At 41.0% G+C, this 12,067-nt stretch overlaps 1 protein-coding gene across 1 annotated transcript in view; it reads right to left on the bottom strand.

The window, feature by feature from the left end:
* sim2 (SIM bHLH transcription factor 2) overlaps positions 1-10,119 on the bottom strand; it is a 40,512-nt gene extending 30,393 nt beyond the window's left edge. Inside the window, exon 1 of the mRNA XM_076751138.1 lies at positions 9,945-10,119. Coding sequence (XP_076607253.1) covers positions 9,945-10,119 — 175 coding nt within the window. The remainder of the gene's footprint in view (positions 1-9,944) is intronic.
* Positions 10,120-12,067: the final 1,948 nt, after the last annotated feature.

The raw sequence follows: 12,067 nt of genomic DNA, 5'->3' as shown, positions 1-12,067 counted from the left end.
TCAGTAAGTCATTAGCAAATTTGCAGTTATCTCCTATAAATGTTTTCAGTTATATTTGCTGAGTTTCTTTAGTGTTTTCTACTCAGGTTTTCTATATGGTTAACACAGCATTTCAGTTATATTTACTTAATTTATGGTGGTATTTGAGCCAAGTCAATTCATTCAGACATACTTGAAAATATTACTTAGAGTTACTCATGACTCATGAATTATTTTAACAGATTTGAGAACTTTCAAATCAACAATATTTTTGAGTGTAAAGATGTTTCACTAATTGTATTAAGTAATATGCAGTATTACTTTTTAGAGTGTTGAGGACTGGGGCCCTTTTAAAGTTTACATCACTTGTAGCCTGTGTAAAAGTATTCCATTGATTAAAACTACATAAATACTTGCATATTGCAAAGACATATTTTACAAATTGTAGAACATTTCCAGCCTGACCTAAAACTATAGATTTAACTGCCTCAGGGGTATATGCCCCTGCCAACAAGTAAAGATGCAGCTTTACCTGTGACCTGAATAAACTTTACATCTGTGAACTAAAGATTTCTCCTGTCTTGTTCTAGGGCTTCCAACAAAAGAATCAGGCTAACAACTGCATGTGTAATGCGAGGCAAACAGACAGTTCCGGTGAGGCAAACGAGAGACAGAGGCCAAACGACAGAGAGAGAGAGAGAGGGAGAGAGAGAGAAAGAACAAGTGTGTGTGTGAGAGAGAGAGAGAGCAAGCGAGATACAGTGATAGAGACAAAGAGAGAGGGTGCAGAGCAATTAGAAGCTGAGCGAATCAATGCGCTACAAGTAGTCCTATAATTAAAGAGTGGAAAAAAATATTTATTGTGGTGGTCAGTGCTGATATTGTGGCAATGCTTGGTAGAGGCTTTTAGCTGAGTTCATTCTGATATGCTACAAGTTAGGATTGGTGCTTTCTAGCGTGAGCATTAATCCTCTGAACTACGCGCATCTCACGCTGCCCCCTTTACAGGGGGTGCTCGTATTGGAAGAAGCTTGTTGTCACCCACCAGCTAGCTTTAAATTTTGTACATATCCCTCCATGGCATAATTAAGTCCTTTCTGGTGGCTTCTAGGCGAAATCAGACCCCCCTCTCTGAGCATGGGCGGGGCTTAGCGATAGGTCAATTTCTTTCCAGAAGGGTTAGGGTTAGGGTAATAATAATAATTAATAATAAAATGCCCTGTTCTATAACGTAGCACAGTCAACAATACTTAAAATAACACAGACTTAACAACCAAACCTACGCGGACTCTACGCCGTAGCCTGACGCGCACCTCCAAAAAATCCTGACTACGCGTCGCGTCGACACATAGTGACGTGAACGTTGAGGACTGTGATTGGTCCGCTCACAATGTAATTTCCAGTTCAGTCGCAGCCCTATGGTCGCAGCACAACAACACCGCCATTTTTAAAGTTTCTGTGGTGAGAGCTACAAGAAAAAATGGACCAAGCCGAAGAGAGAATAATCGAGGAGGTACGCAAGTAAGACCACCTCTACAACTCCTCTTCGCGACACTATAAAGACTGCCAAATGGCGAACAATTTGTGGAGGGAAATCTCGCGAAACACGGGGATGGAGGTCGCCGAATGCATGAAGAGGTGGAAGAACCTCCGCGACAAATATGTGTGTCTCCGAAAGAGAATGGCCACAAGAAGTGGAGACCCAGGCGGCCAAAAAGTGCCAGCTTTTTTTCATTTTTTGTCATGGCTGGCACCACACGTGAAGCACCGGGAAACTGACTCGAATTACAAGGAAAAGGTATGTGTTGTGCTTACGCCAAAAAATATGTAGTATAGAGTATTGGTTGTACTCCACCACATTGACTAAAGCCTTCCCTCTTGCATTAAAAACAGACGTCGTCGTCCTGTTCAGCCGAGAGCGACAGCCTCGTCATCATCTGTGCCATTGTCCTCGCGATCTTCCACACCGGAGCTGCTTGCCACTTCTGCATCTCCGGCTCCTCCGGCATCTCTGGCTCCTCCTGCATCTCCTGCAGTTCCTGCTCTTCCTCTCAAGTCCCCCGTCTCTCGGCCCAAAAGGAAGAGGGACCAACAACAAGAGGAGTGGTTTATGCGGCAGATGACAACCCTGGAGGAACGCAGGATGGAGCTGCAGCAGAAGATATTGCAAGGGACGGACGAGTGCTCAAGGTTCGGGCAAACGGTGGCCAACCTTCTGCACAGAGTGCCAGAGGATGAGAGACCAGATGTAATGTTTAAAGTGTACAGCTTGATCCACGAAAGAAAAAAGTAGTCTGGAAAAAGCACTGGACTTTCGGTCGTAAATAGTTTTGTTTTGTGTGGTTTGAGTGCACTTTACTGTTACCTTTTATATTGTACTGAGGATTGCTGTGACTTATTTATGTTTATGCTTCTTTATGCACAAATCACATGAACAATAAAGCACAAGTTTGGTGTGAAAGAGTAGTTTTGATGTTTATTTTCAACAACATAGACAGTTTACACACTATGGATCATTCCACCATCACTGATTGAGTGTGCCTCAGCACACAATCTCATTTTGCCATGGCACGGTTCCTTGAGGTGACTGAAAGAAAGCCATCAGGTCATTCCGCACAGCCAAGGCAGCTCTGGTGGAACGGGCCCTGGACATCTGTGCCGGATCCACAGGTTCGATGAGATTGGAGTCATTGGCCACTACTTTTCTCCACTCACCAGGCTGCACTGATCCAGAACTGTCAATGTCCACAAAGTTCGGTGGGATTTATCTGCTGTCTGGGGTGCTCACTTCATCAGTGTAGGTGAGGTAGTTGTGTAGGACCACACAGGCTTTCACAACATCCACTGCTTTTTCAGGCCGGAATTCAACTGGTCTCCCAAGAATTCTCCACCGCGCAGCTATGATCCCGAACGTGTTTTCAATAACCCGCCTGGCCCTGGAGTGGTGGTAGTTGTACACTTGTTTGTCCATGCTCATGCCTTTTCCTTTATAGGAAAGCACAATTATATATAATACAATAATAACTACATATAATACGTGTGTGTGTGTGCAAACACATACTTATTGATACATACCTGGAAAGGGGCGCATCATGTTGCAGTGCAGGGGAAAGGCAGCATCAGCAACAATGACATGTGGGATCAGGACTGCGGTCCCTGGAAGTGTAGCTGGTGGGGGCAGATTGAGTTTATGGTCGAGCAGCATTGACCAGAACTTGCTCTCTTTGAAAATTCCACCATCACTCTCTCTTCCATATCCTCCAACGTCCACCACTGTGAAACGGTATCTGAAAAAACATCAATTTTTCATCATTGCATGTTGTTAGTGTGGTTACTGTGCAACATGGACTCAGATCAAACGAACAAGTTTTAAATTATGTGGCTCTCTTACCTGGCATCGCATGTTGCCATCAACACAATGGAGTGAGTCCTTTTATAATTGAAGTAGTCACTTCCTGCATGTGGCGGTGCTTTTATGGTAACGTGTTTACCATCGAGGCTTCCGACGCAGTTTGGGAAGTTCCACAGCCGCCAGTAATCTGCTGCAATGGCTTCCCACTGGCTGGTTGAAGGACACGGCAAAAACTCGGGCTGGAGGGCTGTCCACAATGCTTTGCAGACCTCGGACAAAACGCCGGACACAGTGCTCGACGCCAGTTTGTAGCTAGCCGCCACAGCTTGCTGACTTCCACCCGAGGCTAAAATTCTTAACGTCACCGCCAGTCTCTGGGCGGCATCAACAGGCATGCTGTGTGTTGTCTGGTGCGATATTAACGGTTGTATACGGCGAAGAAGGTCGTCAAATCGGGCCGCTGACATTCGAAAATAGCGAAAGTGCATTTCCTCATCGAGACGCCTCAGTGGGCGAACCAGTGTGGTAAATTCCCCCGTTCTCATCTTCGACTGGTTCAATGGTCGGACAGACCACCTCCGCAAACGTCTTCTACGTTGCCTGTACTTCAATATTTGAAGTAAAAACATTTGTTGTTCAATATCGATGAGCTCCATCTCCAAAAACAACCGCTCCATCTCAGTCGCCATTGTTGTCTCTGACCGGAAGAAAACCAAGGAATCCGACAAGAGCCCCCCGAAACCATACAAGGACACAGCCACACCCCCCTAGCGGCTTGGCGGTGAATTGCTTAGCAACGCGTTCCCTCGACGCAGAACTATGAATGCTCAGTGACGGCATCGGGTGTACGCCGTAGGTACGGCGTCGCCGTGACGCAGAAGCGTAAACCAAGCTTAAGTCCTCTTTGGCTATCTCCACTGAAGTCGGCTTCATTTTCATACCGCCATTGGCTTCATTTTGGCAGCGCCACTTCCAAAATGAAACCGTCTTCAGCAGAGAAGTGAGATGATGGATAGCTCGTTGAGTTACATTGTTACTAAAACAACATTTACTGACAAAATAGCTGCCAAATTAATCAGTAGCTCTTACAGTTACTGTAATGGGAATTCTTATTATTCATCTTCTCTGTACTCAGTCATAAGTATTCACTGTCTTAGAGCCAAATGAACAATCATATCATATGATTAGGTGTGTGCGTGTGTCATAATCTGCTGACCATGTAACCACGTACAGTATGTCATTATGCACTGATTAAGTGAACCTTGTGTCCTGATTGTACAACACATTATGATGTGCCTATTGTGCTGACATTGTTCTGATGATAGAACAGTCATCCTGTCTACAAAGTTAACATACTGTATATAATCTATCAACTTCTCTTGCTCCGGGCTCTTTCTTGTCATCTCACACTCGAGACAGCAAGAAGGGAGTCCGCCTGCAGGCGTCAGAATAAACTCACAGAAAGACTATGAACGACTCTGTGCTTTTTAGTACAAAATTTAGTGATATAGTGCTGAGTGCTGAACACTCTTGTTTCATCTTCTTCTTCTTCTTCTTAGTGATACAGTGCTTTGCACTGAACTCTCTTGTTATTCTGCGTGTTTCTTCTTATTATTCATCTTCCGTACACATTTCGATTCGCTACTCGTCAAAAACAATAGTGAGCACCCAGGCACATGATACACCAAAACGTGTGGCTCGATCGGACTTGGTGTGCTATTATTTATCTCCACAGAATACGCACGAAAATTTCCCATTCAAAGTGATGGGGACGAGGTGAAAAAAGTGAAAAAAAATCGACCTTTTTCAAAGGACTACTCCTCCAGCATACATTCACCTAGAGACGCCATTCCAACTTTAAAACATAGACACAAGTCTTGTGTATTGGTGTATTATTCCACATTTTGATAGGTCGTATAGTTTTTGATCAGTCGCTGTTCAATGACCATGATCAATTTTGGAGAAATTTTGAGATTATAATGGGTGTGTATTGCACGGAATGTTCATGTTAGAGTGTGTGATGTCATTGGTCAGAGTGGCAGAGAGCCTAAAAAAACTCCAGATTTTTTGGCTTTCCACACTCTTCCCAGCCACAATTTACGCTCTAGATGCATGATTTTTTCCACATTTGTAGACACATTTGTTCTGTCTCTCACAATGTGCTCAAAAAATCAGAGACTTACAGAATTTGAATTAGCAGCCTCTAAGTTCGGCCACATCTGTCTCTGCTCCTCATTGACTCCAATCCAAAGATTTTCTGAGAGAAGCAGAATGGACCCCTGTTTTAAACTCGCAAGTGTCTGCAAAATATTTTGTGTAGAAACACCAAAAGCACACCAAAGCGTTCAGGAAGTCCTTACAGCGATGATGGTCTGTGTTTTTTTCTGATAGGAGCTACCGTTGTCTCAGGATAAGCCCAAATGTGGGAGCAGTGCAGAGGCAGAAAATGGCTCTTTTTCTCCGCTTTTCTGTCTGCCCCTGTCTGTCTGCCTGGGGGCCCCTATCGTCAATGGCAACCAGCTCAAGTTGATGTGACAACCTCTGAGCCTCAGTACTTCTCTGAGCACATATGAAGCTTCATGTGATTACAGATACACACACACAGACACACGCAAACGCCAACACACATGTAACCAGGGTTAAAACCCTCAAATGTGGCCCAGTAAACCTCTATAGCATTTACAAGGATCTCATGCAGTGTTGTCTGTGGTGTTTACTAACACAAACACACACACAGCTGAGATGTGTGTGTTTCTGTGTGTGTGTGTGTTTTAATAGCACTGCAGTGCTATAGAGGTCAGTGTTCTGTCTTTAGTACTGGACACTGACCTCTATAGCACTAGCCACACACCCCGGCATTTGCGCACTGTATCACTCTCAAAATTTCCTGCTGGAGGGAAATTGTCTAGTTTAAAATATCATCCACGTCACATGTCCTACACCTACAAAACAACTGTGTATTTATTAAAGCGAGATTGGTATCACTCGTGCTTAATGCGGGAATTATTTTCACCAGACATTATGACCGGAGTTATTTGAAAAACCTTAATTCCAGGATAAGTGTCTTTTCCTTGATGTTACCTACTAGTGGAAACATCAGCCACTGAAAAACCCATATCGGTCAACCACTATTACTTACCTTATGTACATTTTTTGAAAACCTAGTGAGGTTAGCTAGCTAGTTAGCTAAAATTACATCTAACGTTAGCTAGCTAACCTTTAACTTAGCTAGCTCATAGCCATAACTACTTATTTCTCCATCAAAACACATTTAAAAGTGTTAACAGGGCGCTGTTTAAGTAAAAGTACAGCATACAAATGGTTATGGTGTAAGTGCTTACTTACCGAAACCAGAAAGCCTTAATGGAACGTTTTTCAAGCAAGTCCCACAGAGAAAATTCAGTCCCATCTCTAAATTGGCGGTAACGTGTTTGGACATGCGCAAACAGGGTGGCAACCAGCATGTTGAATTCATAATTTATTCTACTTACTTTCAATTGAGTAAAATTAAGTTGTTTTATTTACGGACAGTATATTCTGGATTTAATTAAATAATATAAGAAGACTTAAATAACATTAAAATCTAAGAAATGAACTTAATTAAAACGTGTCACATTTAATAGGGGTCAAAATCAGTTTTTTTCAGTGTGGTCATAATGTTACGCTTGATCAATGTAAATCAAATACCCACTATCATTAAGCTAGGAGAGTCAACAGTGTGACAAATCAAGTCCCAGCTAGTTCTCAGTAATTATTTTTGAGAAGTCAATTGCCAGCCTAGTATCAAAAACATATATTTTTTTCCTGTTTTGTAGTCGACAGGATTGAAGTCTATCACAGAATACAATCAGATGCACCTGGCTGTATGTGTGCGTGTCCCAATCACATACTGATCCTCACATATTTTTACATGTTCTTTTACATTCTCTAAGACATTCTTATTGCCTTTCTATTTTTAATACTGTTGGAGCAACTGCAACTGATCTAATTTCCCCTCAGGGATCAAAAAAGTATTCTGATTCTAATTCTGAGAGGCTATTAAAATGGAAATACTAAACTAAAGCACCACGGCCACTGCCAAACACCCCTAGATCAAACAGAGCATTACGGGACAGAACAGGACAAAGCTATGTGGACCGTTTGACCATTAAGTCTTCAGTATCAAATAAACTTAAACTTTAATGAAACAAACTGAAAATTCTATATTTAGTTTTTTCTATCGACGTCATATAGTTTAAATTAGTTACCATTCATTTCACACACACACACACACACACACACACACACACACATACATATTATGTGAAGCCAATCAAAAAGCAATGAAATGTTTAAACAGTCGAGATAAACCTACACATACACACCTACATAAACATACACCAATAAAAGCTACATTTCAGGTGAACCCCCTCAGCTACTTTTCAAACAACGAAATGGCTTCAGTTGTAGGCCACTGCTGCCCACGGGATTCAATATTGCTTTAGCCAATTTGAGGGAAGCCCTGCATGAAAACAGTGGCCCATTCAGGTGAGTCAGTAAATTGATTCAACAAATCTTGACGCTTCATCCACTGCAGGTATTAATGCGAGGCTATTATTAAATGTAAAAAAGTATTTGCACCAGAAGGAGATCAACGACAATGTGTGACTTCTGTCTGATCCTGTCTTCTTCTATATTTTGTCTATATTAACATTATAACACATATCGCTTCTTCCGAGCATTAAAACAGGCGGTGCAGTCACGCATCAAATTGTTTCCACGCACCTACAGATAACTTGAATTTGAAAAGTCATTTCATAGGCTATAATCAGCCACTTATGGACAGATTATTCCTACATTAATTTATGATTACAAATGAAAACACGAACGAGACCTCTAAAATAAAGTTTGTTTTACTAATCGTGCTGTCTCACATCCCGCGGCTTTACTGGAGCCGTAGTGGAAATACAGTACTACAAATTCACAAAATGGATCCATGACATTCTAATTCCTAAAGAATGCCATTGGATCAATCGTTGGCATTATGAGCGCTGAGAATTCAGATGCTAATGGAGTAAATGAATGCACCGGCAAGTACACAAATGTACAATACACATATACGTGTTGTCGCTGAGGCTTTACTGCGTCTCGGACAAAGAGGGCGCATTGCCATCTTTGCTGCAACGGTGGCCCGGCCATAAAAGGCCATGCATTGACTCTGACTTTATGAATCATGACAGAGAGGAAAATCTCTGTTTGCCTGCCCTCTAACCTACCCCAGTGTAGCTGTATGTGGTCTAATGAAATAATTCACCTTGATAAACGAGTTAGGCGTTCAAATTCAATTAAATCATAAAACGTCGTTGACACAGTAATTAACAAAATTAGTTTAACAGCTGAGAAATTATTGTTCAGTGAAGGTGCAAACCTCCAGCCTGAAATTCACTTTCATTTTGCGTGGAGAATCGTTGTGGACACATAAAACGATTATTATTATTATCATTGCTATACTAAAATACTACTACTAATAAAATAATAATGATAATATAGATTCTATTATAGTAGATTTATACTCAAGTAGCTTTCTTTTTTTTAACTTAAACTTTTTAAAAGCTTATCCTAAGCTTTGTTTACTATATTGACACTGTTTTTAAAGCGGTAAAGACGGGAATCACTTTCTAATTATGCACCCGTGATATAGGTTTTATAAGACGTAACTTATGGCTTTTTAAATGGTTAATTAATCATTTACTTAAGAATCTATTAACAAGAACAACACTGGGGCTGCCAGGTCGTGAAAAATCCCTTTGGCTGGTGTTTATGCTTTCTATTTATTAGTTATGCAGCTATTTGTCCATGTAAATTATTAATATAAACAATGGACGTCTCACTTTTTAATAGAAATGTATAAAGAAAATTATTTATTGACCATGTTAAAGCAATTAGTTATTACTTAAAAACCCTTTACAAATTATGCCTTATTAAAAAATGTTACCAAAAAGTGTGAGTGTATGGATCTATTTCTCCCCATAGTCAACATTTTGACTTTCTCTTCGTCATTATAAACAATTTCAGAGAGTGAGAACTCTTCTGTGTAATAGCTGAATATTTACAGTACAGAGCTCTCGCACAAATGTTCTTAAGGAATTCGTTATTTCCTCTTCTTACATACCTCAACGGAACAAATATAATTTCTCCATATATTTATACAAACATATAATATATTTTGCTATATTTAACATGCATGGAGGAATACATTTTTCACATTTCAATTCTGTTTTGTTTTGGGTTTTTTTTTTTGTTTGTTTTTTTTCCCCAAAATTATTTGATTTAGAAAATTGGCGATGCTTTCCTAAAGAAATGGCTATGAATTGACAACGTCTACTGTAGCCTATTATAACAACATATGGAACCTGTATTTTTGACTGATGTGCAAGTGAGTGTATTACATCGGTTAAACATTTCAATTGGTCACTGTTGCTTGTAGGCACATATGTTTGTTGTCTATGTTGGTTATGAATATAGATTTATTTGCAAAATTTGAAATTCGAATGGGCCCCTCTTGTATACTATTAACATTTATAGTCTACAATTAGGCGTACCGCTTTCTGACTGTTCCCCCAGAGTGCCCTACCGTCGGGGAAGACTGTCCTCATCTTGAGGTAGCTGCTGGTCAACCGGATGATGGAGGCTTTGTCCAGCTGGGAGGTGATGGCCGCCGGCAGAGGCAACAGCTTGGCCAACTCATAAAATTCTCCGTTCTCTTTCTCTCTACGGGTCTTCGCTGCGTTCTTGCATTTTTCTTTCATTTCTAAAGTTTCAGATAAATGATTCTTGCATAAAAGTCTCCACTGAGCCCTTACCATACACTTACGGAACATATACAGTTAGACTATTTAACTAAGAGATGAAAACCACCGTCTTGCAGTCCAGATTTCTGTTCAGAAAAAGAAAAAAAGAAAATAAATAAAATGAAAACGAACAAGAGTAGCACGATTCTGTTACACGAATCCAAACAACAGATCAGAGTACATGTTTCGCCTATAGGTCCATCAACCGACCAACGCACATCGAAAACTAGAACACCCACGTCCACACTCTACGTGTTAAAGCTTTGTTCGACTCTGCAGCTTCACCTGTTCAGCCGTAACTGCAGACAAATTGCAGAAACCCTGGGATTGAACGCCACGTCCACTTTGCGGCGTTTACGCGATGCTGGCAGTTTCCCTCTCATCCAGATATCCAGACGTTCAGATGTCCTTTTCTCTGAACAACGAGACACTAGTGCACAGAAAAGAAAAAAAACAAATACAACACTGACGAAAATTACTACATAGACCAGGGCAGCAGAAGACTACGAACTGAGCTAGTCTGAAAAAAAAGAAAAGAAAAAAAAGTCTCGGACCTCATCTCTCTCTCTCTCTCTCGCTCTCTCTCTCTCTCTCTCTCTCTCTCTCTCTCTCTCTCTCTCTCTCTCTCACACACACATACACACACACACAAATATAAAACATGATTCAGGTGAAAACATGAAACATTTACAACATCCTTTTCTTAAATCCATTTTAACTCCTTACTGCTGCAACATGCATTTTTAAAGTATTAGTTGGATACCTTTATTACACAGTGATAGAAGAGACCTAACAGGAAATGAGGGGAGAGGCAGGCGATGACATGCAATAGAAGACCTCCTATTAGGAATGTTGTGATTACAAGTTGTGAGGAATGCTGATAGACAGCGATAGACTTCGGGGAATTATTGGGTTCACCTCTACACGCAGCACTGTGTCTGAAACTTAATTCCTGGAGAGGAGCTGGATTCTCCTTTTCCAGAGTTCCAGCAGGTGGTGGTTGCTGAAGCAAAAACCCCATGTGTGGGAGGTATTCAGTAGGCCTGAAAGTTCTAGCAAACCATCAGAAGACTCAGAAAGGATGTAGGGGAATTGGGTCATTGAACCTTTGGGTTTAATGCACTCAGTAATAAAAAAGGGGAACCAACCCTCCTCAGCTCAAAAGGATTTTATTTATTCTTTTCTTTTAATGCTGATTTAATATAAATTAATGAATTGATCAATTTCTGAAGCGTAAGCTCTCGATACAGTGATCATCTATTTCCAGCTCAAAAGGACACTGTCTAACAACAACTTAAATGAAAAGTATTATTTATTTGACACTAATGAGAATGGATATGAATAATGAATGACAAGATAAATAATATGGATTATATGATGTAACACAAACAACTGGATGAAGAAGCTATAGCAAAAAAAAAAAAGGAATTAGTTTGGCAATAGTGAGAAGTACTTTTAAAGAAAAATGCGGACACAAATGTAGTGGTAATTTCTTTAATTAATGACTAAGCCAGTCTAATGAGAATTGAGATTGTTATAGCCTGTGACACCAACTCTTATTTCAGTGCAGCATGGAAAATGCCTACTTCTGTGCCAGCATCGCTCCGATGGTAACCTGTCTTGAACAGACACGAAGGGGGGCCCCAGACCGTTGCTCTTGGCTCCGATCTGTGCTGCGGTCCAACGGCGGGAACCAGTCGAACCGCGGTGTTGAGAGCCACTATGCTTCAGGGGCTGGAAGGCCTTCGGTGTCGGTAACAGACGAGGAGCGTCTCTCTCGATGGCCATTTGACCCAGACAGATGGGTTGAGGGTGACTGCAGGACTTCAGTCCTAAGAGGTTGACAACTGTATAGCAAAACTTCCCAGTTAATAATAAAGTTGAGAATACTTCTGATTCTGATTCT

This window comes from Chaetodon auriga, chromosome 15 (genome assembly GCF_051107435.1).
Source record: "Chaetodon auriga isolate fChaAug3 chromosome 15, fChaAug3.hap1, whole genome shotgun sequence".
In the NCBI taxonomy this organism is placed as follows: Eukaryota; Metazoa; Chordata; class Actinopteri; order Chaetodontiformes; family Chaetodontidae; genus Chaetodon; species Chaetodon auriga.
The sequence above is the reverse complement of the archived record's forward strand: the minus strand, read 5'-3'. Positions and strand labels throughout refer to the sequence as shown.